Here is a 24,653-nt window from a genome sequence, read left to right as displayed (position 1 = left end):
CAATTGATACCACCAGATATAGATATGTAAAAACAGCTCCAGAAGTCCTTGCGAAAAGCCGGCTTTTCCTTTAGTGTAGCAGGCTGGTCAGCAGACAGAAACCCCTTAAAGTGTGGGACATGTCGGATCTATGATGCCGAAGCATCGCTTCCCCAAACTGTTTTCAATGGAAATTGCAATACTCGGTAAGTTCGCATTATTTTTTGTATTTTGGCTGACGACCGCAACTCTGCACTCGCTCCTCGACTCCAGAATCATAATACGAGAAGCTGACATGCCACCAACAAGTGGATAAATGCATCCAGTGAAAAGTCGTGTCGCGTTTTCAGCAGCTCTGAATGGAGTTTACATCTGCCGAACGAGTTGGAGAAGGGCCAACCCCGCATGAGGGGTTTGCGGAGATCTTCTCCACTAACAGCTTCATCGGTCGAATCTCAGCTCCACCTGGACGTCCTGCATTCTTGACATCCACTGATTCGCCGATCAGTTGCTGGCAGTGGCAATTGCGGCCAAACGTTTACGCATGGGATGAGTCTTCCAGCGTCTTTGCCAAGTCTTCCGGCGTCAAAAGTGAGGGCTAAAAAAGAGCCGTTGGGGTATAGTCAGTATGGGGCAACTAAAAGTAGAACAGAGGAGTGAGGGGCTCGCTGGGATACGACGTCTTCCCTCAAAACCAGATGCCAACGCCCCTTCTCCACTACGATAATTAGGACGCGGTACTCCTCTGACCGATGTGCCGGCCATCGCTTATTGCTTGATCTCATGCTGTACTTGGCTTTGTCGGCTGCAGGTAATTGATGTTCCGATGCAAGACTAGTTGGCCGAGGATATAACTCTGGCTAAGACAGTGTTATTTCCAATAGGTATAACCTTCTGCTGGATCACAAGCACGATATCGGGCGAGGTATTAATCCACTTCGCCAGACATAAGCCGGGGGGGATCGAACTACATATATGTCAGCCAAGGCCCTCGCCAACAGATCTTAACCAGGAAGTCATTTCCAGCAGGTCAAGAGACTCCCTCAACCGGACAGATAAACCTTCCCAATAACGTTAGCCATACGACCGATGAAGGGAATCACAGATCAGATCGTGGCCGTAGCTTCGGCTTACTGGCCTAGCATATGTGCCGTTCTTGCATTGTTATATGTGGCGCGGAACCGCTACCACAAAGGCCTCAGCAAGTACCCCGGACCCTTCCTTGCATCGATAACGGACTGGTGGAGGTTCTACGACGTGTACAAACGCCATCCCGACCAAACACACCGCAGGCTGCACGAACAGCATGGCTCTGTCGTTCGTCTTGGCCCGAACGTGCTCTCGTTTTCGGATCCGAAAGCCCTACGAACAATATATGGATTGAATAAGGGGTTTATCAAGGTAGCTTGGCCCTACACAACCAACTATGTTGACACCAACACTGACATGAGTGCAGTCAGAATTTTATGTTGTGCAGCAGTCCGTGGTCAAGGGGCACAGCCTCGCCAGCCTGTTCAGCACTACAGACAATAGCTTCCACGCACAGTTCCGGCGATGTGTTAACTCGGCGTTTGCCATGTCGGCCCTGGTGCAGTACGAACCATTCGTGGACAACACGACCAAACTCTTTCTCAAGCAGACGGAGAAGCTATTTGTTGGCAACCCGGCTGGATGCGACTTCACCCGGTGGCTGCAATTCTATGCATTCGACGTGATCGGAGAGATAACGTACAGCAAGCGGCATGGGTTCATCGAGAAGAACGAAGACATAGAGGGGATTGTCGACTACCTGTCTCGGCTATTTCTCTATGTGGCTCCGGTATGTCTGAACGGTTGAGGGCGGGTTCCCAGAAGCGCAGATGCTGACATCAAAACAGATTGGACAGATACCGTTGCTTGACCGGCTACTGCTGAAGAACCCGATCTATCTGAAGCTGTCGCAGTACGGGCTGATTGACTCGACCTTCCCGGTGGCGCGATTTGCACGGGCACGGATGGCCGAACGGCTGCCAGACATTGTAGAGGGCAGCGGGCCAATTCTGCCGACAAAGACAGAGAAGAAGAAGCCGACGGTGGACTTGCTCTCCAAATTTCTGGCGGCCAAGGAGGCGCGGCCGGAGTTCATGAACGACACGCTGGTGCAGACGATGGCGGTGTCGATGGCATTTGCGGGATCGGAGACGACGGCGATCTCGCTGTCGGCGGTGTTCTACTATCTGCTGCGCAACCCGACAGCACTGCAGCGACTGCGTCAGGAGCTGGACGAGGCGGCACGGAGCGGGCTGTTCAGCGATTACGAGACAGGGCTGGTGACATGGCACGAGAGCCAGAAGCTGCCGTATCTGGACGCATGTGTGAAGGAAGCGTTTCGGCTGCACCCGGCACCGGGGCTGCCGATGGAGCGGGTGGTACCTGCGGGAGGCATGGAGATCGCTGGTCATTTTGTCGCGGGCGGCACCATTGTCGGCTGCTCGGCCTGGGTGATGCACCACAACAAGGCCGTGTTTGGCGAGGACACGGACGCGTACCGGCCGGAGCGCTGGCTCGTGGACGAGGCGGTGGCAAGCAGCAGCGCGGACGCGCGGGTGGGCGAAGAGCAGCGGATCAAGGAGATGAACGGCATGATGCTGCAGTTTGGCATGGGCTCGCGGACATGCATTGGCAAGAACATCAGCCTGTTGGAGATCTACAAGGTGGTGCCGAGCTTGCTGCGGCGGTTTGAGATCCAGTTTCTGGACGAGAAGCTGGAGTGGGAGCTGGTCAATGCCTGGTTCGTGAAGCAGAAGAACTTTTGGATCACGTTGGCGATGCGAGATCTGGTGCAGAAGAGTGAGAACGTGTAAGATAGGTAAAGTCCGGTTTGGGAAGAATGCGCTAAATTATAGTGCAGTTGTTCTGTGATCTGCTCTGTAAACTGTCTCTCCAACCTCCCATCTGTACTCGCTCTTCTCCTTCCTACGTCCTCGGAGGCACCAAAGTGTGTTCGTAGTGCCATCCCTGACGCCGCATGTCAGCCCGGACCTTGTAGTTGGACTCAGCGATGCGCAGCAGATCGACGTCGAGCTCGACGATGCTGGTGCGGTTTTCGCCGGGCAGCAGCTCGCCGCGGCCGCCGACGATCGGTTGGGCCAGCTGGGTGGCGCCGCCGGCATTGCAAAACGCCACGGCGCACGTGTTCTCGTACGCGCGCGCGACGAGAGCCGACCGGAGGAAGAGGAGCTCGCAGTCGGCGTTGTGACCGAGCGCCTCAGCATCGACGTCAGACGTGCCCCAGAACGACGGGATGACGATCAGATCGGCGCCGTCGGCCACGAGCGCGCGAAACGCTTCGGGGAAGGCCACGTCCCAGCACACCAGCAGGCCCGCCCGCAGAGGTCGATCCTCTTCGCCGTCTGCCGTCTGGCCCCGGCTCCAAGGCAGATCAAAGGTCACGTGAGGCGGCCAGCTGACCGTGCTGCCGGCCACAGCTGCGGCCTCCCGTGTCGGCGCCGTCAGGTCGTTGCGCTCCGTGTGCCACAGGTTCACCTTTTGGTAGCGGCCGATCACGTCACCCGTGCCCGCCTCGATGAAATAGGCCATGTTGCGCAGCTCGACCGCCTCGCCGTCGGCGACCGAGGTGACCAGCGTGGATTTCGGTGAGGCCGTATCACGTGACTCTCCCACCCTGTGGGCTTCCACAATCGACCCTGGAACGATGCAGATGTCGAGCTCGCGCGCCAGCGCCCGGTACCGGTCCAGGAACGCACCCGAGGCCGCACTGGCTGCCACGAAGCCGGCCTGCTCCGGCACCCACGACGTCAGATGGTACTCGGGCACGACGGCCAGGTGGGCGCCCGCAGCGGCCGCCTCGCGCATCGACTTGGCCGCATAGGCAAAGTTGCCCTCCAGGTCGAGCGGCTGGCCGTTGTCGCCGTTAGCTGGGAAACGTGTCTTACAATACAGATATGCAACGGCAGCCGAGACACACCTTGGGATCAAACTGGATCAGGGCGATCTTGTAGATGGGTGCCATGGTTGCAGAGCTTGGAAAATGTGGTGAGGTTGCGGATTGTGGTTGCAAGCTGTGCAAGCAGAACAGGCAATAAGCAAGTATGATTTGAACGGCGATGCGGGGCTTTTTAACAAAGACAGAGGCACTAGGCCGCACCATTTACATGATTCTCACGCCAGAGCTCGGTGAGCGCTATCTGCATGGCGCCGTGTATTTGTCGTCTCTTTCGTTATCCTGATCAACGTGCGCGCGCCATCGTACCAACGATCCCGTCTGATTTGTAAGCATCCTTCCTCTCTCCTTCTTTCCTGGCCCTGCTGTATGGATGCCCTTCTCTTGATATGCAAGTGTATACTCCGCCGTAGAACGCCCTCGATTGTTTCGCCCATTTCATCACAAGATCGTTCCGAAGCTGCATCAGCATTGTCAGTATACCATCCGATCATCCAATCTCCGACGTCTTCACAGAAACAAATGCCACTCACCCAAATGTCAGCTTGATGCTGCGCACGTAATACTCGCTCCAGTTGCGCCGCGTCACCTCCTCCTGGCCAATTGGCACGCCCGTCCATTCGACACGCATCACTGTTACGCTGTCGACGTCGTTCTGGTCAAAGTCGATTTGCAGCTTCGAGTAGTGGCCCGTCGGCCACTGCTTTAGCCGCCAGCTCTGCACAATGTGCGTCGGCTCCGTCAGCTCCAGGTATTCGCCGTCCACGTTGCCGTCAAACAGCTGAAACTTGCCGCCCTTCTTGGCGCCCTCAAACAGCCGCGGCGCCGCCCGTGTGAACGCCGCAATCCGCTGCGGATCCGTAAACGTCTGGTACAGCTCTGCCGCCGTCGTCCGGAACTCTTCTGAATCCGTCACCGTCGTCGTGTTAACCACGTGCACCTCCGAGCTAGCCTCGGTCTGCTTAGTCGTCTCTGCGCGCTTCGCCGCTGTCGTGTTGGGAAGATACTTCATCGGCGGGAATTTGGTCGAAGGGTCTTCGCCAGGGGCGTGCTGGATGCCCGCCCCGTGTTCCGCGATCAGCGCTGCCGGCAGCTTTAGGAACTCCTTGCGCAGCTGCGGGAACAGCTGCGTCCGCACCAGCTCCTTCACCGGTTGCTTCCCTTTGCTGTCCGAGTAGATGTCAATCTCGAACTGGGCGTCACATCTTACGTTAGCTCGACCATATCCCCCGACGTCTCGTCCTCGCTCTCCCAAGCAGACATACCACGAACTCATCCTCTTCCGTGTCGTGGGCCACCTCCGGGATCGTTATCGACCCGCTTACGTCATCTTCTTCCGCAGTGGACCCTGTAGGAAGAAACAGGACACGTTAGTCTCCGGCAGACCTTTGGCAATGCTGGGGACATTTTCTTCGAGAGGCATCGTGTCATTACCTGTGTATTCCAGCACTAATTTCACGTCATAGATCGTGATAACCTTTCCCTTCCTCTGACTCACGTCCACGTCGCCCGTGGAGCTGACCACCTTGGATATTCTGGCCTTTGTATCCCCCTCCTCCGCGTGCAGCTTCGTCAGGTTCTGCTCAAACCATTCAGTCGCCCACGCCGACACGTCCTTGTTCACCCAGTGCCAGTTGTTAGGGTTGTGCAACACCATTGTGTTAAAACTGTTAAAAAGAAAGCTATCTTTTCCAGTCTTCGGTCAGCACAGTCAACACGAAAGGATGTGAAGAACAAAAACGCAAAAATAGCGAAGGGGAAAGAAATTGGAAAAGTCAGAGAGGATCTTTAAGATCTCAGCAAATTGTGTCATCAAAGGAAGGGAGTACAAGTCGCCCTATGACTGGTGCCAGCTGGTTGTCTCATCATGAAAAATGTTGGCCTTGTTGGGCAGTGGAAAGGAGAGAATAAAGGTGTGAAAACGCAAAACAAAGCCAGAGACCTACATAATCTAGGATGCGAGGATGATAATTCGAGAAGCACTGCAAATGTGCCAAAGAGAACTCAGGAGAATTGCAGCATCTGGGGGAGCAAAGAAGAGAGCAGGAAGCACTCAGAAGGTTGGGGGTGTGGAGCATATAAAAAAATATGTCAGGGAGAAAAAGGAAAAGAGAGAAGAAGCAGAAAGACATGGAAGGATTCTATGTCGTTCGGCGAAATGATAGCGTCTGGCAGATTTCGATAACCCCACTCTGCGCTCTTCACCGCCTTATCGTCTGGGGGATTTCGGGGACGTCCATCCTCACGACACTTGTTGCCGAGTTTATCGAGCATCTTACGTGAAGGAGCGAATCGCAGATAATATTACTAGCTGCTCCGTCATATTCTATCAATTGCCAATTGGCTTCGCCGGAGAACCGTACACCACGGCAGGCATCGAACTTTTTCAAAGGCATGTCGGCGAGCTGTAGAAACAGTTTAATCGTCTTCTGCTAAGCTAGTAGGAACCAACAGCGTGCATGTGTCCCCGTCATAGGGCGATGTCCGTTTGCATCAAGTATATTAGCCCTTAATTTACCCTCGGGAAAAAGCTGCAAGCTCTTTGGGAATGCGGCAGACGTAGGCGACTGCAGATTATCTACACTTACCAGAAAGCCGAGCAGCCATTCGAGGCTTCCTCTAAGGCTAAAAACACCCGAGCTAGTACCTACTTCTCAAGATTTGGGTCAGCCGGAAATAGCTCTTGCCAAGTCCATAGAAGCTGCAATCTTTTTGTACCTGCTTCATGACCTATGTTTGAAAACAATATCAAAGCCGTACGAAGCTTAAAGTCAAACCCCCAACTGCTCCAACAGCTCTTGAATTGATAGCTTGGCTCGACTGCCTAGTGAGCAATATATTTGTCTCATGCCGACAATTGCAACTATTTACCATTACTCGCAGCCAAGCAGAGACGTGTGGCCGGTTCGATTTGACTGGCCTATACTCCGTACGACATCTATTTTCATCGCCAAGGCAACAACCTCCGCACTGTCGATGGCGCCCATTACCAATTTAAGTTTCAATACTCCGTAGTTGCCAGTACTTTTTTGACGCCAAGGATCAAGCTCCCGGAATATACAACAACGCATTACAGGCGTTATGTGGCTAGGTCAGCTACGGCGTCGGGCCCGATCACGGCTATTATTATCGCTACATAGTAGCTATCATAACCACGAGTAGGCAAGGCATCAGAATGTAAACAGATCACAAAGTCTGTTGGATTCATTTCTGGTTACACCGAACCCGGTAAACAGGTGAAACTGACGGGAGGGCATTTGGGTGAGGGATATTAGAGTCAGCCGGGGCCCGATAGCATTGCGACAGGGCTCTTTCTGTGCCCTCCAGCTGTACGAGTATTTCTGGATCAGCGATCCATGTCTCAACCCGGCTAGCCTCCCAAAATGGAGAGCGCAAACATACTTTCAGTCGGCAAGCCAATTACAGATCTCGCATGTGAAGTTAAGCGCCGGCTGGCACATTCACATCCAGCCTGGCCAATGAGACCGCTCCAGGTGGTGTGGCTTTGTTCCAAGAATAGAATCCAGCCAAGACACCAGCCAATCATTGATGACTGGCCCACCCGTTGCAGGGGTAAGAATCGACCTGCGGCCCATCTTATTTTGCACATTCGTCTCCGCTTCCTTGCTGCTGTTGGGGCCGTACCAGGCTCGCCCGGACGGCGAGCAGATGGAAGGAGGAGGCCGATGGGATCAGTTCGGATGACGTGCGGACGGCATGAGCAGGACACGAAGACCCAAAGAGGTAAGCTTCGCTGCTCGTATCAGAAGCAAACTTGGATCAGGCTGGAACAGTCTGTGCAGAAGGACCGGGAACAGACAGGCTTGCAATGTGACAGCTAAAATGGCACGGCTTGTACGGAGTAGAGCAGCAGCCTTAGCTTGCAAGGTAGCATCGTCCCCTCTGCAGGATTGGCGGCCAATGCGGACACTGCACGGCGACAATAAAGAGGACAGGGACAGACCGCCGGCCTGTCGTCTCCTCGCTCCAGAAGGCCCAAACTAACGGGCGAGACACTGCATGACACAGTACTCGACCCCGTTCGGCGTAGTCTCTTAGTTGCGCACCTTCCGCGTGGTTCCAAGACGACCAGCCCGCACCGTCCGTCGTACCTTTCCCCTTCCACCATCAATGCTATGCATGGTCCGACTTCAGGGGGGTCGTGATACTTTTGCCGTACTATCAGTGCCCGCAGTGGCTCCCCTCTCTTCCCGTCGCCTTTTTCTCTTAATCTTGCCCCCCCCCCTCTGCACACTTCTGCACGCCTTCTGCTGCATCGCGCGTGTGGTAACCTCGAGGAGCGCGTTTCGGAGAGCTAGCAGCACTGTCGCCTATTTGTTTGTTTAATCTGTTCGTCTGCTCTCTTCTGTTTCGTCTTCTGTCTCCCTGTCTGCGGTGGTTGTACTGCGGATTGAGAGACACGCCAAGACGCAACTGCCATCTCACCTACCACGCGGGTTTTTGTCAGACAAACAACGCGAAAAATAGCCGCCATCAGTCTGCTTAACTGCCTTGCCTCTGCGGACATGCATCGTGCTGATCGTTGGCTCGTCATTGAAACTTGACTTCCTGGGCTCTTCTCGGGTTCATCTCGTCTATATCGACAATCTTGTTGGACTGACTGTCCACACAATATCTGGATCTCACCTGTCCGTCTGCCATTTCAGCCTTTTTGCATAGAACCATAAAGTGACAGAGCACAGTCAAGACGATCCGGAGGGCACGCTTTGGTGTGTGTCGTGTGTCCTTTTCCCCCAACACCAGCTCTCTACTTCGCCAACATGAACACGTCGCGCGACCCGACCTCACGCCTACGTGCCACCCTCAATCCGCTCCGGACCTCTTCACTGGGCGTCCTACATGGGACAGCGAATACTCCATTGTCTGCTTTATCCATACCCTCTCATGGCACCCTCTCGGTGAATCAGACGCCACAAAGTGCCATCCAGCCGTACAATCCACAGCAATGGGCTCCTTCACCTGCACCGTTGGACCGCGGCCACCACCACTTCCAGGACCTGCAGCCTCAACGTGAGTGTTCAGGAGTGTGCTCGATTCATTGTCTGAAGACCGCCAGATGTACACCTACTAACAGCACAAGAATCCCCCCCGCCTCCACCACCATATTCGCCGCCTCGGAGCCAACGACGGCCTGTGAGCGGAATCTACGAGACTTCTTCGCCGGCCAACATATCTGCCGTCAGGGCACCTCTTCCCACTGGCCAACGACCATCGCCAGAGCCGTTTTCCGGCCAGCAGAGCTTTGCACCACCTCCTGGCACCTCCCGAGGCGGCTCTCGTGAGAGACGGTTTGGCCTTCCGTCTTTTGGCCGTCGTCGCGACGCAACAGAGCAAGTGACAACCATCCCGCCATCTGATATGCACACTTTGACGCATCACGCACATATCCCACCTCGGCCTCCACCGTCTCTGTCTCCACAACCACCACCGCCCCCAGTACTGCAACCCTTGCAGATCCCCAATGATGCTATCTACGGAGCGACAGTGCCTCCTGGATCTCGCCGTGCTGCCTCGACAGGCGCCATTGGAACCCCGACATCAGCTCGTTCGCGCTCCTCGTCGCAAGTGCGCTGGGAATCAGGAATGCCCATACCGCCACCGCCACCGGGGCCACCCCCATCCGGTTCCCGATCGCAGAGCATGAACAGAGCAGTCATGGATCCTGAACGCGTCGCGTCACCTCCGACCCGTCGGCCACCACCTACTGGGGTGGCTTCTCTCGGCCCAATTCCGCCCACGCCGGCAGGATGGGTAGACCAGGAAGCTACGAGCACGCCTCGTGAGCCGGCCCAGGGACATGGGGCAGAAGGCCCCAGGGCGCAGCCAGCAGGGCTGGATTATACACCCAACCGAAATTCCCTCGGGGAGACAGCTTCAAGCGCCAACAGTTCAAGAGAGATGTATGAGTCTACCGCCTCGAGCAATTCGAGCACCAGTTCGCCCAACGCCCCGCATGCCGGCAACAACTTGGCCCGGAACGGTGCCGTGCGCGGCGAGAAGACGCTCCGGGAACGGCGAAATGAAAGCCGAACACGAACAAGCACGCGGGGGTCGGTGGATGAATCGAGCAGCAGCCAGCGAATGTCGGATATTGTGATTCCCTCAGCCGACTCTATCGGCAGCCTCGTGCGGCGTCCCACCATAAACAAGTCGACTCCACGGAGCGGAGGTGGCCTAGGCAGCGGTCGACTAACTCAATTTGACGGTACCCCCCGAACGGGCGATACTCTCACGGGTGGCAGCATCCCAGGAACGGCAACGCCACCCTTCTCACCGCACCCAATGAAGAAGCGGCCGACGGTATCGACGCCAGGTCTTTACGCGGCGGGCGAGTCTCCCATGCAGCATGCCCCCCCGACACCTCCGTCTCAGAGCCGCTCAGCCTCTAAGTCGACGACGCGGCTACAGATCGACACGACAGTAGCTGGTGCCGATGACCACTATTCTGCGTCCCAACTGATCTCGAAGGAAACGGCCGTGCGACAGACAGGCGGACAGTTTAGTCGGGGTACCGTGGAGCGCTTTCACCAGTTTGCGCAGAGGGAGGAGGCTGCCAGCTCCGATGCCGAGCGCGTGAAGCTATTTGCCGAGTTTGTGGTCAGCGAGTCGAGGATCCGCCGGGAAAGGTATGCTGCTGCCATCGGGGTCATGGGCTCTGAGATTTTTGATCTCACCAGAGATCTGTTCCGGCCTATGGTGGACAGACGGCAGTCGGTGGTCTCGCAGGGCAGCGGCGGTGCCAGTGCAGGTGTCAGCGCGGCGACCAGCGCTGTCGCATTCACACCGCAAACTTCAGAACCGAGCGGCTCCAAGCGAGGCTCGATGAACTCGGTGTTCCGCGACAGCCCGTCGTCAGCTCCGATAACGCCTGGATTCTCCAGCATTGCGCTGGAAAAGGCACCAGTTTCAGCGGGTATGGAGTCCATCGGCAGTGTTGGGAGTAGTGGCCCGGCCATGTCACCCACGGTTCCGCCTGCTGGGTGGCAGCAGTCGAACTACATGCCCTCGCTCTCGCCGATCCTCAGCATGAGCGTCAGCGAGCACCACGATGACAACAGCTCGCGAGGGCGGACGGCCAGCCGCTGGTGGGAGTCTAGCTCCTACGGGGGTGATGGGGCTGGGCGACTGGAACGATCGAAACGCGAGTCAAAGTACATGGGAGTGCCAAAGGAAGCCCGCGAGGCCTTGCAGTGGACGGACAACCCAGAGCCTCTGAGCGGCAACAGTCTGCCCGGGCCTGCAGATGATGCCGGCCTGGGTATTGGTGGAAGCAGCAGCAGTTACTACCGCGCATACGAGAATTCCAGCGAATACCCGCTCGAGAAGATCCCCGAGCCGCTACACACACCGCAGGCACATGTGCTCAACGCGCAGACATCGTCGCCGGCATTGACGGCACCAAACACGCCTAGCGCCGCGCAGCTCGACGTGTCACGCCTGGTGACGCTACCACCACCGTACCCGCGCCACCACCCGGCTTTGAGCAACAACCACCCGGAGCTGTCGTCGATCCGGTCAGCTGTTAGGAGTCTGTCGAGCTTGGCCGAGGTTGAGGGAGCCAAGGAACGGTTTTCACGCGAAAGCCAGACAGCGCGCGACGAGGCAGCACGGGCAGCAGAAAACCAGAGGCAGCTCATGCGAGCAAACCTGCAGAAGGAGATTGCAACCGGCCACATGAGCTATGCCGGGGCGGCAGCAGCAGAGGCAGAGGCGGCCGAAGGCGAAAAGGCACAGCAGAAGGCACTGAATAAGGCAGAATTTGACCGGTTTCAAACGACGGTGGTGATGCCGGTCAACGAGCTGGTGACAGGGCGAGTGGCCAGGGCAACGAAACTGTTCGACGAGCTGCGCGGGCGGCTGTTTGTGGAGACGCACGAATGGGACCCGAACCTGCCGCAAGAGGAAGGCGACGAGCAGCCGGAGCTGCTGGAGAAGCTGACGCTGCTAAAGTGGATATTCGAGGCGCGCGAGATGCTGCACCGGGCCAACTACGACCTGCTGACGGACCGCAACGACCGGTACCGTGACATGGTTTTGACGCCATACCGACAGTCGGGCAACGAAGAGAAGCTGGCGGAGGCCGAGGCGTTTTTTGCAGACGACGTGGCCAAGCGGGAACACATGTTCGCGGTGGAGAGTCTGCAGCGGATGCAGGAATTCCGCGACGTGATCGAGGAGAACGTGTTGCGCGGGGTGGAGGCCCAGCTGTCCGCGTTCTGGGATATTGCGCCGCCGCTGGGACAGCTGCTGGAGCAGATTCCGGGCGACCTGCACGGGTTTGCGATCCGGGTACCAGCAGCCGAATACGACGAGACGCCGAGCTACCGAAAACACCCGCTGCAATACCTCTTCTCGCTGCTGCTGCACGCAGAGAAGAGCACGCACCAATTCATCGAGTCACAGACAAACCTGCTCTGCCTGCTCCACGAGGTCAAGGAGGCGACGGTGGCGGCCAAGGCGCGCGTGGCTGAGCCCGAAGGTGTGCAAAATGCAAAACAAGAGCGGGCTCGTCTGACGGAGGACCTGCAGGACAAAGTGCGCGTGGTGCAGGACCAATGGCGCGCTGGTCTGGGCGACAGCATCGTCCTGGTCAAGGAGCGGGTCGGCGGCTGGCTGCTGGAGACGGGCGGCTGGGACGAGAGTCTAGAGGATGGAGGGATAGGAAGTGTGTGAGGGAGCAGAAAACGAGGATGAGAAACGAGAAACGAGAGTACCAAGACAAGATACGAGCTGCTGCGGTTGATACCCAAAGAGACGACACGAATAGCGTTTGCTGTGCCTGCTTGTCTTCATACCTAGCTTCATTGTGTACATGTATAGTCCGAGGCTGTCGCCTTTTTCGCGGATGACAGCAGAGATTGGCTGTATTGTTGGTCTTCCTTGGCGCGGCACTTTTGCTATGTTGGGACATATCCTTGGTTTCGTTGTAGCCATACAGCTTGTATGTGACCCATTAATGTGACCCATTAACGCAGAACTTGTCCTAGGAGGACGGGTTTCAGGCCCTGTGAAGCGATCATTGGCTTCCGTTCCTCTTTTCTTTTCCCTCTGCATCCTCAGAGAACTCGACAGGCAGATTCATGCCAACGCGGCGGGCCGTCAGCCGGATGCGCTCCTCCTCGTCCATGGTGCCGGCCATGCCAGGGTTGTAGCGTTCAAGCAGCGTGGTGTAGACACGCTGCGCCTGTAGGAAGGACACGTAGTGTTCGCCGTGGCTGAGCGAGGGTGATGCGGTCGCCTGGGTGGCGGACGCGGACGGAGCAGCCGACTCGAACTGGGCGCGCAGCTGAGAGTGCAGAGGCGCTCTAGGCGAGACGAGGATTGGCCGTGGCGGCAGCTCTCGCAGAAAAGAGCGGTAGAGGGCGCGAATCTGTTCGGGCGAGCGGGTGGAAGCCATGGTTGTGGTGGAGAGTTGGTGGAGGAGATTCGCTGTATACTAAAGCAACGACGGCTCACTAGAATTGAGGCAGAAAAAAAGGCATCACTGCCGGATTGAGTGGATCGGACAGCTAATTAGCCGCTAGAGGCTGTTGGAAGGCTGCGGCTGGCGGACGTAGTGGGGAGCTACTGGCCAATAGCGGGTTTTTTTTTTTTAAAAACTCTACCATAACCGCCTCTTAGTCAAGCTCAGCATCAGCGTTTTGCCTTGACGAAAAGCCAGTCACAACGATGCAGAGCAATCTGCGGGGTCCATGGGTCCTGGCGTTTTCGCTTCCACTGCGGCGGAAGGCCATCGATGCCATCTGCTCTCCGATTCCGTCACGACGAGCAGGTAACTGTCGCCAGCAGCAACAATGTTTCTCGTCCGGCCGGCCAACTGCAGCAGCTGTGAGGGTGTCTCGGCCGACCAGACCGACAAAGACGACGAAGCCAACCAACACAGCTAAGACGGCCAAGACGACAAAGCCGGCACCGACGGCCAAACCGCGACCAACAACCCCAGCATCGTCACCTGTGCCACGACGAGATGAGGTCGTGCGGTCGCTGGCCTACGTGCCGGCACTACTAGGCGATGGGGTCGAAGCCGGAGCAGCCGCAGCAGCTTCGGCTCCGATGCCCAGCAGCCTGTCGCTGGACCGTGCGACGGCGCTCTTTCTGCAGCCGGCGCCACGGTTTCTCTACTCGGCGCCGCGGTTTCTCCACCTGCCGGTGAACACGCGGATGCCCGAGATCTGCATCTTGGGCCGGTCCAACGTGGGCAAGTCGACACTGCTGAACGCGCTGGCCGGACTGGAGACGGGTGGTCGGGCCGGCCGCAGTCACGGTGCTCGTCCGGGTCGTCTGGGCTTGGCCATCACGAGTGCCCATGCCGGCTGCACGGTGATGATGAATGGGTACGGCTTTGGGCCACCGTTGCGGCCTGGAACGGTGGTGTTTGATAGTCGTGAAGGGGACACCAACAGCAACAAAAAGAACAACAAAAGTGCCACGGCCACCACACTCGCTTCCCGATCACAGCGGAGAGCCCAGAAACCCGGCGAGCCGTCACCGGCCCACAGTCTGGTGCTGCTGGACATGCCCGGCTACGGCTTCATGTCGCGGTCGGAGTGGGGCACGGAGATTGCAAAGTACCTGCAGCGACGCACGACACTACGCGGTGCCGTGCTGCTGGTCGACGCCGTGGCCGGGATCAAGGACGGCGACCGCCAGGCGTTAGCAATGCTGCGCGATGCCAACGTGCGCACGACGGTAGTTCTGACCAAGGCAGACAAGCTGCTGGGGTCCGGGTCGACGTCCGGGTCCTCGGCGCTGGCAGGAGACGAAAAGATTCGCGAGAGCTGTCTGCACGTGTGGGAGACGTTGCGTTCCATCGAGCGCGACAGCTGGGGCGCCGTGCCCTGGATGGAGGGCCAGGGCTGGGACCGGGCCGTGCTCGTGACGGGTGCCGGTGATCCCAAAGGCGGCGGTTTCGGCGTCGCCGGCACACGGCTGGCCATCTGTCGTATGGCCGGACTGGTGCAGACGGCGAGGCCAAAGGCTGCTGCCGAGAGAAATCGCAGCAGCAGCAAAACCGCCAAAAACACACCAAAACACGCTAACACCACGAAAAACACTACCAAATCCACAGACACAGACGTCCCAGTCGTGCCCTTTGACCAGATTCGCTGGACCGAGACCAGCACTGAATCGGCCATCGACCAGACCGAGGAACGCCGGATCATCGCCGACATGGAGGCAGCGCGGCAGGAGAAAAAGGCACAGGCCGCACTGGCAAGCTCTGGTCGGGCTCGACCCTGGAGACGACGGACTGCTGGCCGTCCATCTGCATCGACGTAGCTTTGAGAAAGAGCTGATGATGAGCAACGAGCGCAATATACCACATTCCCATCTGCCCACCAGGGCGTGTCATTTGCGTAAGATGTATTCAATATTAGATACCGCTTGCCAATGCTTTTTAAAGTAAACGCCTCTTTTCCCTCTTTTCGCTCACTTTCCCATCGGTCGCCTCCGGCTGCGTCCACGTGCCTCGACGCTGGGCAGTCCCGACGTGTTGAAGTTGTAGTCAGGCACGAAGACGTCAGTAAAGTTGCGACAGACGCCAATGTCGTAGATGTTCTCGACGTCGCGCAACCGCCAGACCTGCTCCCACTCGCCGACGCCGGGCAGGCTGGGGTCGCTGGCCGAGGGCGGCTTGCCATCGTCGTCGGCACAGATGATGACGTGCTCAGGCTCGAGGGGCCAGCGCGTGAGCGACGCCGTGTCGGCCAGCGACACCGGCACGCCATCGCGGTTACCCTGGTTTCCGCGCTCACGACTGAGCCGACGCCGGTACACGAGGCCGGCGGCCATGTCGTCGCGCCAGTCGGCCCACTTGAGGCTCTCGTTGGTTGTCTGGCCGGTCGCCACGTTCCAGACGTTGTAGGCGAGCAGGCCCCAGACGAGCGGGCTGAGCAGGAGCGCCAACAGGCTGACGCTGCCGAGCTGCACGAGGTCGCGCATGCCCCAAGACCAGAGCAGGAGCCAGTCCTGCAGGTCCATCGGACGGCCATCGCCGGCGACATGGCGTGCACGCCACGGCAGCACCGACCAAGAGGGAAACTGGCGAGCGGTGCGGCCGGCGATCAGGCCGGCGCCGACGAGCCCGCCAAACGACGTCAGCAGCGCGGTGTTGAGCAGCAGCAGCAGAAACCAGTGCTGGTTGCCGGCGCCGACGCAGTTGTTGATGAAGATGCAGTGGTGGTCCAGCCGGGCGATGCAGCGCTTGCACACCGAGCAGTGCTTGCTGCGCGGCGGCTTGAGCAGGTTGCACGTGCGGCAGCGCATGCCCGGGTAGAAGAGCGCGTAGTCGTACGGATAGGCCAGCAGCTGCACGCGCAAAACCCCCAGCGACACCGTTCCCGGATCCGAAAAGGCCGCCAGCCAGAGGAAGACGTATGGCAGCACTGCCAGCACCGCCAGCGTCGCGCGCTGCAGTCCGCCCATCAGTCGCCAGGCCGTCGGCACTGCCAGCCACTCCGACACGCCCAGCAGCAGCACAAAGAAGATCAGCACGGTCGGGTGCTTGTCGTTCATCATGAAGCTGCCAAACCGCCGCAGCGACCGGGAGAGCCGTCCGCCGGTGAGCCCGCGGTCGAGTGCCAGCACCCCGCCCGGGAGATGCACGAGAAAGAGCCGGTGGAGCCAGGCGATCGGCGTGTGTCTGGAGAACAAGCCCTGTCAGCATCCCGCTCTCGTCTGCGTTCGCCATCGTCGTCTGCCTCTCCCCGTCCATGCTCACCTGAAGGTGGGCAGCCGCCCGAAAAAGGCCACAAACACCATGAACGAAATGCCCAGTATCACCGTCACGATCGTCCCGACGGTCCCCATCGCCATCACCTTCTGGGTCGCGGCAGCCGAGCTGAAAGCGTTGTCGTTGTCCTGGCTGCAGCCGGTTGCCGGATCATAAGGAAAACGAACGGAGAGAGAGGCAGACCCGGCCCGGCCGTAAAGCACGCGCAGAGGGTTAAAGGGGCGAACACGGGCACAGAGCTGCACGTCTGCTCGTAATCTTGAACCTGTGCTGAGAACAAGAAGCTGGCGTCCTGCAGAATGATATGTAAGATACGGAGTACTTGTGAGGAATGAAGCCAGCACAAGTGGAGCACCTCGTAGACCCACTTATCTGATTTACGTCGTAGAATGCCCCATGCAGAGTGACGAAGCCCCACGTGACTTGGTGTTTAGGCCATCGTCTTCAACGCGCCAACATCTACCGATGAACAGCGTCCTGTGACAGGCATCTGCAATCTTCCCCGCGTCTTCCGGCAACGCGCAGACATACTTCGCGACAAAGCACACGGCCATACGAGTACAAGGCAGCTGGTCGGTCCCAGTGTGAGCTCTTGCGCTACCGAGTAGCGTAAGCCAGCTATAGCCTGGCCGACTCCGTCAAATCTCAAATCGCCGAGTTGCCACCATGGAACCGCTCAGCTTCGAGGGCATAAAGTTCTGGATCTCCAAACACGTCCCACCGCTCATCAAGTTGGATGTCCGAGTACGTCTGCGCTGTTCCTGCTCGCCCTCTGAACTGTCTGTTCTGACCTGTTTCGTAGAAGCGAAAAGGAGAGATTGTCGTGCTCGAGCGCGATGCCAACATCTGCCTGGTCGACCACAACGAGTACGTGGCCGACCCAGACCGCTTCTACTCGTACCTATGGGTCAAAGAGTGCCTGTCCAAGAACGCGAGGGTCGACGAGTCGCGCTTCCTCGTGGCTGAACTGCGCAAGAGCATGCCGGCTGCTTCGCAGACCCCCGCGTACGCGGCCTCGCGCGACGTGGCCCCGTCGTCATGCTCCGCCTACGATACGATCCAGGCACGGAAACGGACTCGAACCGGCTTTACAAACGAGGATGACAGGATCCTGGTCGAGTGGTTAAGGGAGAAAGCCGATTTTTCCGAAGGAGCCAAAAATGGCGTCAAAGGCAACGAGATCTACAAGGATCTGGCCAGACAGGTTCGCCTGACTTTTCCATGCAAACCCCAAGCGTCTTCCTGACTCGTTGCAACTCTGCAGTATCCCCACCATACCTTTCATTCGTGGCGAGATCGATGGGTCAAGAAGCTGTCTAAAATCGTGGAGCACGACTATGTCACGAAAGGCAAAGCATCCAGACGAGTGCAACAGTCCTTGCAAGCCCCCGTCGAACCAACATCAAGAAGAACAGTGTCGGCACCAGTGGCGGCGCCAAATGCACCGCCGCCCCTTACTCACGACGAGCGAGTTCCCTTTCTGAGCAGTATAGACATGGCCATCATGAGAGGAACATGGAAAGAGTCCCGGACGGGCGAGAATAAAACCCAGGCCGCCTTCTTTAGATCCCTCGCCGTACAGGTATGTCTACCACGGCGGCGCTGCAGAAGATGAACGATGTCACTGACGTGTCTGTAGTATCCGAAAGTCTCGATCGAGCAGTGGGAAGCCCGCTACAAACGCCTGCGCGCTTGGTATGAGAAGGTTGACACGTTTGACCTAGAAGAGGACCGGCTGAGTGAGCGGCCATCGACAGCAGTAGATCCACCTGCCATGACGAATGCCGCGAGCGGCGACAACCAAGCCATTGCGGCCAGCCACGACCACAACGACAACGACGGCAACGATAGGAATGGAGACCAGAGTGGAGATGAGGATGAGGATGTTGAGGATGGCGACGTCGACTTTGATGCCAGCGCCTTGCTGGAGGAAGTCTCGGCACAGGACGGTGCACAGAAGCAGTTCCTTGGCTTTGTCGACTTTTTCAATGCCAACGGCGGCGGCTATTACATCCCACGAGCGTTTGTCATTGGCGGCCGGCTACTCGACATATGGACGCTCTGGACGACAGTCCAGGACGTGACCCCTGACCCGAAGACGCGCGACTGGGGAAGGGTGGCGAGAGCGCTCAGCTTTGACACGGCCAAGCACCCGGCCGTACAGCATGAGCTGGAGATCTGGTATGCCCATAACATGGCTGAATTTGAGGAGGCCCGCGCCGAGTTTGAGGCGGACGAGCAAGCAGACGGGCCGGAGGCCGTCATACCGAGCACACAGACAGAGCTGTCTGCCGGCGCCAAACGTCGTCTGGTGGAGGCTTTTGGCGGCGATGGGGACGAGGGCGAGGACGAGGACGAAAATGCGGACGGCACCTCGGCCAGGACTCCAATTCGAAGTCACGATCGCAAGCGTGCCGCCCTGGCTTCAGAAGTCGAGCTGCCATCGGACGAAGAGGACGACTCGGCCTTTGAGCGACGTTCGTCTGCGCCGGCAAAGACGGAAGCAGGACGGAGGAAGACAGTAGAGCCAGAGACACAGGACTTTTCCTACGACCAGGCGAGAAACGAGGACGCCGACGAGGAGGACGAGGATGAAGGCGAGGATGGGGGCTCTCGGCCTGGCCTCCAGGTGACTCCTTTGAACCGGCTGCCATCTGCCGTCGGGACAATCGAGGCCGTGCCTCTATCTCTGCCCAGGCGAGCGGATTCGACCGGCGGTACCGCAGTCAGAGAGAGCCCGTCGGCATCGGCATCGGCATCGGCAGCAACACCGGCTCCGCAGGCGAGCAACCGGCGATCGCTTCCTGGATGGCTCACTCGCAGCCAGGCGCCCATAGCGCAGATGATGACAAGCCCAGAGCAGCCGGACACGGTGCGGCGGTGATGAGCCCTAGATGACGAGTAGGATAGTGTTGCTATTGGCGCTTACGTAATCACGTTTCAATGACAATCGATTTGCATCTGCATTTGATTCAGTTCTACCAAAGACAAGAAACACAAGGCAATCTCCAGCAGATTTCTGGGTTATGAAACCTGGCGGGCATGCACAGTTTACACGGCTCGAACGATTGTCATCAAAGGGTGCAGTACCCTTGAGCCAAAGTCATTAAGAGTATGTCACTTGTGTGGACGGGCAGCGTGAGGGTGCCATACCACAGCCCTTGTTTGTGTCTCCCTCCAGGCGAGTGCTCTGGAAAGACAAGCACGGCATCGACATGCCGTTGATGGACCCGGTCATCACATCCACCGCCGCTGTCCTGAAAAGTCTTGCACCCTCTGCCGGGAGTTGCCGCGGTCACCGTTCATGTTCGTGCCCGCAAACATGTTTGTTGGCCGGCCGAAGGTGGGTGGAGCTTCGTTATGAAAGCCATTGAGGAGCGGACTGAAGTTGTTGCCGAGCGTGCCGCTGCCGCTGCCGCTGCGGTGGCCGTCGACGTTGTTCCAGGTGTGGAACTGGGCCGAGTATGTGCCGTCGGCCGCGTGGCTGGTGCTGCTGCTGCTGCTCATATGGAAGGAATAGCTGGCCGCGTGGACGCGCGGGTCGTCGGAGAAGTCTTGGGGAAAGTCGTCGTCGTGCACGGAAGAGGAAGCGCGTGCAGATTCGGCAGCACGTGCAGACGAAGTCGCCGACTGACGGTGCGCGGGGAAGCTGGGGAAGCCCGGGTCCCAGGACGTGCCGGAGAAGAAGTTGGGGAAGGGCCTGGCGTTGGCCGTTGCCGAGTGGGAGAACGTGGCACGTCGTTGCGGTTGCTGCTGATATTGATGTTGCTGGGGTTGTTGTTGTTGGTGGTGGTGTTGTTGTTGCTGATATTGTTGCTGGGGTTCTGGCTGGTGTTGTTGCCGATATGCTTGCTGATATTCTTGCTGGCGAGGATATGAGGGCGGCGGAGCAGCAGACTGGCGACTGCCGCCTAGACCTTGGGAGTCATAAGTAGCACGCTTGTCCGGGTCGGAGAGGACCTCGTAAGCCTCGAGACAGGCCTTGAAGTTATCGGCTGCGGCAGGATTGTCTGGGTTGCGGTCGGGATGCCATCGCAGGGCGGCCTGGCGGTACGATTTCTTTATTTCATCGTGGGATGCATCGCGGCTGATGCCGAGTTGTTCGTAGAGGCCGGATTCGACAACCATGTTGGATGGATCAGGCTGCAGGTGATTGTGGATGGGGAACTTGGAAGGAGAATGATGCAGAAAAGATTTGTCTGAAGGGATTCGGGGCGTGCCTGCCGTTTAAGAGCAGTACTGAATGCTCCGTACAGGAACAATTATATGCACAGCCAGCTGTGGTCGTCTGGGTCTTCTGACGCACTGTGTGGTCAAACAGTTTTCTGACGTCACATTTAGGCAATCGTACCACGTTTGGTTTACCAGGTGGCAGGCAGAGGCAGTCGAGACGACAACGAGAACACAAACAGCACGGCGCCTCCGGCTGGCTCCATTCCAGGCCAGACGTGCGCGGTCACGGCAGCATTGGGCAGCGACCAGCGCATCTGGCGAGCCTGGACGGCTCTGGATGCCAGACCGACCAGCGAGGCTGTTGGATTTCCACGTCAGAACAAAGTCGGTGGATCGGCGAGGGGAAGGGTGCGTTAGCGCACAGTGTGGGCCTTGACGTTGGATTGCCCAATCACAGAGAGGGCGTTGATTGGTTCAGGAACTGGCAGGGATGAGAGCGGCCTAGGGACGTGGCAGGCCGGCCAGAGCTGGACGGCGGCTGCAGGTGTCGGAGCCAGTAGCCAGAAGTGTAGCAGAATCCACTAGTCAGAGGTCTAACAGGTGCCAGCACAACAGCAACGGTTTCGGGGCGCAAGCGAGGCTGTGGCGGCGCCAATGGCGACCATGCACCAGCCTGACGGGCCGGGATAGCTGGTTCGCGGTGATCGTCAGGCCGGTTTGGTCACCTACGTCGTACATGGAACAATTCTTTCTGCTACGCCAGCCTCGGGGACGGCTGGAGGCCTCTTCCCAGGACTGTTTGAAGCCAGGAAACCACAACGGTCGTCGCCTGGTATCACCATTGGCTTCAGGGGAATGAGTCTCTGCAATTGAAGATTCCTTGATTCTGTTTTTCTCCTTTTTTTTCTTCTTCTCGGATTGAGATTGATTGTGTTCTGCGTTTCTGTATTGAGAAATCAAAAACTGGTCTGCATTGACGGATTGAATGTGTTCGCATTGATGACTAAATTTGTCGTTCCTGCCATCCAGTTGACTGGCTTTTCAATCCCATACTTGGTTTTCTCCTCTTATCTTCCATATGTTCATGATATTCGGCGGAGACGATCCCTTTAACAGACCCACTGGCCCTGAACTCTCATTGCTTTTCTCCACTTATTCCCCCCGCCTGTATGTCGGTCAATTGGGCGGAAGCACCTGTCGGATCTCACCACCTGCCGCCGATAAACAGCCGAACAGTCGATTTGCGACAGCCGACACGCATTCGTGCCCAATTAACCCAGCTGCCCCCCTTTTCGGGGAGGTTTTTTTTCCCTTTTTTTTCTTCTATCGCCTGGCGAACGGCCGGGTGCGGCTGTGGCGTTTTTGGGGCTGTAGGCCCCCCACGTATGGTCTGTCGTTGAAGAGAGGCGGTCGTTTGGAGTGATAAAAAGGAGAAACGGTCTGCTCTGCATCGACGTGTCCAAGAGAACGAACGATCGGCCGCAACGTCGCCTCGTCATGCCCGATTTCTCTCTGTCCCAGACACGCCGTTCTGCCCCGTCAATCTGATGGCCTCGTCGATGGATCTCGAGCTTGCGACGACCAATCGGCTCGACCAGCTCGATCGGCCGTCCAGTCGCCGCACCGACCTGCACGCCTACCAAGAGGCCGTCGATGCGGCCGTGGTCGAAGCTGCTGAAGCCGCTGAAGCTGCCGAGGCCGCTTGCTGCTCGACGCCCCCCTCGTCGTCGCACTCGGCCGACATCGTCCCCGGCCGTCGTGGCAGCAATGCCACCAACACGGGCCGTCGCGTCAGCATCGCGCGCACCAGCATCGCGCGCACCAACACGGCTGGCGAGGGCGCTGCCACGCTCGAGCGCGTGCCCACGTACCTCCAGCCCTATATGCCGCTGCGCGAGCGGCTGCATCACTTCACGTTTGCCTGGTACACGGTCACGATGAGCACCAGCGGCGTCGCTCTCGTGCTCGGCATCACGCCCCATCGTTTCTACGGCCTCAACACCATCGGACTCGTCATCTTCCTGCTCGATCTCGTCTTCTTCTGCTTCATCACCGCCGCGCTCTGCTGTCGCTTCACCCTCCATCGCCGCACCTTTCGCCGTGCTGCTACTCACCCCCACGAGGCCCTCTTCATCTCCACCTTCTTCCTCTCCATCGCTGCTATGCTCTCCAGTGCTGGCGTCTATGGCCGCCTCTTCTTCTCCGCCGGCTCGGCCAACCGTGTTGGCCTCTTCCGCTTCCTCTACGTCGCCTTCTGGATCTACGTCGCCGCCACCTTCGCCTACTCCGTCCTGCAGTACCACATCCTCTTCAGCGTCAAGCCCCAGCGTCGCCTCCGCATCGACGCCATGACCCCCGCCTGGATCCTGCCCATCTTCCCCGTCATGCTCGCCGGTACCCTCGCTGGCGTCGTCTCGCCCGAACACTCGCCTGCCCGTGCTCTCCCCGTCCTCACGGCTGGTCTCGCTGCCCAGGGCCTCGGCTTCCTCGTCTCCGTCTTCATGTACGCCACCTATCTCTCCCGCCTCATCGTCTTTGGCCTGCCTGCCCAACGACCCGGCATGTTCATCGCCGTCGGCCCCCCCAGCTTCACCTGTGCCGCCTTTGTCTCCATCGCCTCCGACTACCCTCGTGTCCTCGCCCACGCCCCCTCTCACGTCATGACTGCTCTCCTCGACGGCATCGCCGCTAGCTCCGGCACCTCTGCCAACGACGTCCTTTCTTCCTCCAGCCTCCTCGCTGTCTCCGTTGCCATCCGCCTCTTCGCTCTCGCCTCTGCCGTCTTTCTTTGGGGCCTCAGCTTCTGGTTCTTCTTCTCTGCTGCCGCTGCTGTCCTCGCCGGCATGCCGGATCGCCGTTTTCACCTCAGCTGGTGGAGCTTCGTCTTCCCCAACGTTGGCCTCACCATCGCCACCATTCGCCTCGGCACCGCCTTTGGCAGCGAAGGCGTCCTCTGGCTCACCACCGCCATGACTCTCGGCCTCATCATCGCCTGGATCTTCATTGCCTTCCGCTGCGTCCGTGCCGTCATCTATCGCGAGATTGTTTGGCCTGGCCACGACGAGGACAAGGATTAAAATCACATCATGCATGCTCTGCTTTTTTTTTGCTTTTTTTTCTAAAAAAAAATCGCCTTCATATACCCCTGCTCGTTCCTCGTACTCCTTTTCCTACTTATCCCTTAATCTTCTTTTTTTCTTCCTTGAAATGATGTACATGTCAGCGCATTATAGATTTAACTGGGTACGACTCGTTAGAAGAGCTGGGAGCGATATATGTCGGATAGCCCTTGTGGGCCCATAGACTATTTGTTAGAAATCTAGCCTTCCGCGTGTCTCTGTGTCCAACCATAGTGGCAATGGTAACGCAGATGTCTGGCGTGGTCTCGTTCTTGACTGATGAGCATTCATTACGCCATTCCTCTAGAGCTAACTGGATTGGGTGGATCCAAGTATGTATGTGGAATGTTAAGTGAAAATTTCTTTGCCACGAATCAAACATGGCAAATCATGTTGATGAGCCACTTTTCGACCTCTGCTTCGATCGTATGGTTCGTGTATAGAAAATCTGAGCGGGTGAAACATGCATTTCCGTGTTGTCGTTTTGACTCACCAGTATAAGTCACAATTTTACGTTTTTCTAATGTCAAAAACATCTGACAAGCTGAGTCACAGAGGTGCACCCAGATGGCAAGAGGCATGCGAATAGTAGACCAAACATCATAGACAAAAAGACGAAAAAAAAAGGTCTGGAATCTAAGTGCCTGTAGGACAGGCGCATCAGGAATTGAGCCCGATGCGGGGGTCG

At 57.8% G+C, this 24,653-nt stretch overlaps 10 protein-coding genes across 10 annotated transcripts; 5 read left to right on the top strand and 5 right to left on the bottom strand.

The window, feature by feature from the left end:
* Nucleotides 1-1,068: 1,068 nt before the first annotated feature.
* On the top strand, nucleotides 1,069-2,822 carry CMQ_3389 (pisatin demethylase; the record flags this gene model as incomplete). Its single annotated transcript, XM_014319327.1, has 3 exons — nucleotides 1,069-1,380; nucleotides 1,436-1,798; nucleotides 1,857-2,822. 3 exons carry the CDS (start codon nucleotides 1,069-1,071, stop codon nucleotides 2,820-2,822), a joined length of 1,641 nt encoding a protein of 546 aa, XP_014174802.1.
* Nucleotides 2,823-4,451: 1,629 nt separating this feature from the next.
* CMQ_4153 (aha1 domain family protein) lies at nucleotides 4,452-5,579 on the bottom strand (the record flags this gene model as incomplete). The annotated part of the gene is made up of 3 exons (XM_014320091.1): nucleotides 4,452-5,114; nucleotides 5,188-5,270; nucleotides 5,309-5,579. The coding sequence occupies 3 exons, from the start codon at nucleotides 5,577-5,579 to the stop codon at nucleotides 4,452-4,454; spliced, it is 1,017 nt and encodes a 338-aa protein (XP_014175566.1).
* Nucleotides 5,580-8,703: 3,124 nt separating this feature from the next.
* CMQ_3534 (uncharacterized protein) lies at nucleotides 8,704-12,616 on the top strand (the record flags this gene model as incomplete). Its single annotated transcript, XM_014319472.1, has 2 exons — nucleotides 8,704-8,953; nucleotides 9,024-12,616. 2 exons carry the CDS (start codon nucleotides 8,704-8,706, stop codon nucleotides 12,614-12,616), a joined length of 3,843 nt encoding a protein of 1,280 aa, XP_014174947.1.
* A 343-nt stretch (nucleotides 12,617-12,959) lies between these two features.
* CMQ_3310 (Ras guanyl-nucleotide exchange factor) lies at nucleotides 12,960-13,340 on the bottom strand (the record flags this gene model as incomplete). The annotated part of the gene is made up of 1 exon (XM_014319248.1): nucleotides 12,960-13,340. The coding sequence occupies one exon, from the start codon at nucleotides 13,338-13,340 to the stop codon at nucleotides 12,960-12,962; it is 381 nt and encodes a 126-aa protein (XP_014174723.1).
* Nucleotides 13,341-13,612: 272 nt separating this feature from the next.
* CMQ_4087 (GTP-binding protein) lies at nucleotides 13,613-15,220 on the top strand (the record flags this gene model as incomplete). The annotated part of the gene is made up of 1 exon (XM_014320025.1): nucleotides 13,613-15,220. The coding sequence occupies one exon, from the start codon at nucleotides 13,613-13,615 to the stop codon at nucleotides 15,218-15,220; it is 1,608 nt and encodes a 535-aa protein (XP_014175500.1).
* A 150-nt stretch (nucleotides 15,221-15,370) lies between these two features.
* CMQ_3895 (palmitoyltransferase swf1) lies at nucleotides 15,371-16,756 on the bottom strand (the record flags this gene model as incomplete). The annotated part of the gene is made up of 2 exons (XM_014319833.1): nucleotides 15,371-16,583; nucleotides 16,662-16,756. 2 exons carry the CDS (start codon nucleotides 16,754-16,756, stop codon nucleotides 15,371-15,373), a joined length of 1,308 nt encoding a protein of 435 aa, XP_014175308.1.
* A 583-nt stretch (nucleotides 16,757-17,339) lies between these two features.
* CMQ_4224 (transcription factor) lies at nucleotides 17,340-19,557 on the top strand (the record flags this gene model as incomplete). Its single annotated transcript, XM_014320162.1, has 4 exons — nucleotides 17,340-17,417; nucleotides 17,476-17,877; nucleotides 17,938-18,255; nucleotides 18,313-19,557. 4 exons carry the CDS (start codon nucleotides 17,340-17,342, stop codon nucleotides 19,555-19,557), a joined length of 2,043 nt encoding a protein of 680 aa, XP_014175637.1.
* Nucleotides 19,558-19,910: 353 nt separating this feature from the next.
* CMQ_4002 (heat shock protein DNAj) lies at nucleotides 19,911-20,801 on the bottom strand (the record flags this gene model as incomplete). The annotated part of the gene is made up of 1 exon (XM_014319940.1): nucleotides 19,911-20,801. One exon carries the CDS (start codon nucleotides 20,799-20,801, stop codon nucleotides 19,911-19,913), a length of 891 nt encoding a protein of 296 aa, XP_014175415.1.
* Nucleotides 20,802-21,034: 233 nt separating this feature from the next.
* CMQ_3786 (uncharacterized protein) lies at nucleotides 21,035-21,688 on the bottom strand (the record flags this gene model as incomplete). Its single annotated transcript, XM_014319724.1, has 2 exons — nucleotides 21,035-21,204; nucleotides 21,583-21,688. The coding sequence occupies 2 exons, from the start codon at nucleotides 21,686-21,688 to the stop codon at nucleotides 21,035-21,037; spliced, it is 276 nt and encodes a 91-aa protein (XP_014175199.1).
* Nucleotides 21,689-22,393: 705 nt separating this feature from the next.
* On the top strand, nucleotides 22,394-23,923 carry CMQ_3774 (c4-dicarboxylate transporter malic acid transport; the record flags this gene model as incomplete). Its single annotated transcript, XM_014319712.1, has 1 exon — nucleotides 22,394-23,923. One exon carries the CDS (start codon nucleotides 22,394-22,396, stop codon nucleotides 23,921-23,923), a length of 1,530 nt encoding a protein of 509 aa, XP_014175187.1.
* Between the last annotated feature and the right edge of the window lie 730 nt (nucleotides 23,924-24,653).

This window comes from Grosmannia clavigera, assembly GCF_000143105.1.
Source record: "Grosmannia clavigera kw1407 unplaced genomic scaffold GCSC_113, whole genome shotgun sequence".
NCBI classification, from domain to species: domain Eukaryota; kingdom Fungi; phylum Ascomycota; class Sordariomycetes; order Ophiostomatales; family Ophiostomataceae; genus Leptographium; species Leptographium clavigerum.
Note: the sequence above shows the minus strand (reverse complement) of the source record. Positions and strands in the feature narration are given on the sequence as shown.